General features: G+C 38.7%; 1 protein-coding gene across 1 annotated transcript in view; it reads right to left on the bottom strand.

The window, feature by feature from the left end:
• sucla2 (succinate-CoA ligase ADP-forming subunit beta) overlaps positions 1–2,431 on the bottom strand; it is a 35,304-nt gene that overhangs the window by 7,422 nt on the left and 25,451 nt on the right. The window contains exons 7-8 of the mRNA XM_014022755.1: positions 898–1,059; positions 465–607 (exon numbers count right to left, since the gene is read on the bottom strand). Of these exons, the coding sequence (XP_013878209.1) occupies positions 465–607; positions 898–1,059 (305 nt within the window). The remainder of the gene's footprint in view (positions 1–464; positions 608–897; positions 1,060–2,431) is intronic.

Here is a 2,431-nt window from a genome sequence, read left to right as displayed (position 1 = left end):
CTTTTCTCTTTAGGCTATTTTTCGATGCAGTTCAAAGCAAAAACAACAATAGGTAACAAATTGAACCTTGTGACAAAAATTAAATAAAAAATGATCCCACTCTGAGACAATGGCTCATCTAGAGGGATTTCCATCTGTTATTGAAATCTCACTTAGACAGAACAGAAAAAGACCCATATTCATCTTAGTTTAAAACAAAAACTATAGAGATAAAAGCCAAAGGCTAATTTTATCAAATGGAGACAAATTTACCACAGACCTGTAATATTAGATAATTAAAAAAAAATTTGTTTGTYTTTTACTTTTTCCCACCTTCAAAATTTGTCCTAAAAGGATTATCAAGGCAAAAATACTTTTTCCAAGGAAGCCAAGTCTACCTAAAAATAATTTGTGTTCCACCTATATTACTTTAGCAAAAATTTAAACAGAAAAATCACATATTTTGACAGTTTGTTAGCTCTTACCTTCTTGTCTGAAGTGATGAGTTTAAACGCCTCCGTCACCTGATGAGCTGTGGCTCCACCTCCTACATCCAAGAAGTTAGCAGGTGTGCCACCATGGAGCTTGATGATGTCCATGGTGGCCATGGCCAGACCAGCTCCGTTCACTGCAGAGGACAAAGCTGATTGGTTGGTGCTGGCATGTTTGTAATTATTATAATAAAAGGTCAGATGAAAATAAAAACAAAGGCAGCCTGGGAAACATMATTCATTGATTTCTACCTAAAATGGTAAAACAGGACGAAAGTTAAACTTCAAAATACTTTATAAATATTTACAATTTGCTTTTGATTAAACATTGTTTTGAAACAAAGAGTTTAAATAAGTAAATCAGTGTTTCTGAGTAACAGTAGGTGTTTACAGACACAACATGAAAAGAAAAGCCATCAACACAGACCCAGGCAGCCGATGGTTCCATCCAGACCAATGTAGTTCAGGTTAGCCTTGGCAGCCTGCTGGTCCCGGTGGTCCTCCTGGCTCCAATCCCGCATGTCGAACACTTTCTTCTGACGAAAGGCTGCRTTGGCATCAAAGTTGATCTTTGCATCCATGCACATCACTGTTGGAACGAACAGATCGAATTTTATTTATTCTTAAAACAACAGAAGTCATCAAATGTTTGTTAAATGATGGTTTAAATTATTTTCACCGTCTAAATATTTAGACCATCATATCTTAGGTTCGGTACGGTTCATGAGGAGGATTCAAGCCTAAAACCAAGGTTGCKCCTTTCTTTGACAAAGAGAATACTTTGCCTCAAAGTATTTAAGTCCTGAAGCAGCTGTGCTCGAGTTTAYTTCAATAACGGTAAATGGACTGTACTTATATAGTGCTTTTCTATCCAGATACTCAAAACACTTCACACTACAATCTGTGTCCTCATTTACCCATTCACACAGCACTCTATTAGATCTCTACAAAGCTAACATGTACAATCATCTATGGAGAGTAATCAGTGCCAATCACACTCATACGCTGATGGGACACACATCAGAGGCATTAGGGGTGAAGTGTCTTGCCCAAGGACACAACAACTGAGACAGCTGGACGGGGGCTCAAACCGGTGACCTTCCGGTTCCAGGACGACTCCCCTAACCGCTCTGCCACAGCCGCCCACAATAATAATAGAGTCTAAACTTGTCAGCCTTCCAGCTGGTGACACTGAGGACCATCCATTCTTCTCACTGTCCACACAAGCTCATGAAGAGCAGTCTGAGGAGCTCACTTTTCATCAGCACCACTTGTTCTGCCCGTGTGACAGTCATTATCTGACCTGCTGCTCGAGGGTCAGTGTCCTCCTCCTCCTCTGAGCAGATCCAGAAGTGAGTCCTTCCTGATTAACTCATCACTGCTCATCAGGACCAGCCATTAACTCTGACTCACTGACCACATGAAGCGTACGGCAAATCAGTCTTCTCGTTTTCATCCAATGACTCAGTTTTCTCTGAGAGAGACCWTTAATTTATCTCAGTCAGGATGCAGAAAATTAAACTGACCTTTCTGTGAGCACGTGTCGACAAACGCTTTGGACTCATTTAAACMTAGAAGCTTACTGATCTAAGAAAGGGACAATACAGTCCTGATATTATGTATTTACTAGAGACTGTACAATAATCCCATCATTAAAAATAAACCATTAAATTATTCCACAATAATGATGCAATAATGAGCACTTGTGAYAAAGTGTGTCTGACTCATCTGCACAATCCCTCGGCTGCTCAATCAATAATTCATACAAAAACTTTAGAGTGTCGGCACAAACAAAACTGAAGAGAACAGATGCACAACATGCCTATTAAAAATAACAGAACAATGTTTTATAACTACAACTAAAATATATACAATTATTTCCACATTTTACAGACAAACATTTCACATTTTGGGTGACAGAGCTGCTTAAAAATACTACTTTTAAAATATAAATATTTTTG

This window comes from Austrofundulus limnaeus, unplaced genomic scaffold (assembly GCF_001266775.1).
Source record: "Austrofundulus limnaeus strain Quisiro unplaced genomic scaffold, Austrofundulus_limnaeus-1.0 Scaffold341, whole genome shotgun sequence".
Taxonomy (NCBI): Eukaryota; Metazoa; Chordata; class Actinopteri; order Cyprinodontiformes; family Rivulidae; genus Austrofundulus; species Austrofundulus limnaeus.
The sequence above is the reverse complement of the archived record's forward strand: the minus strand, read 5'-3'. Positions and strand labels throughout refer to the sequence as shown.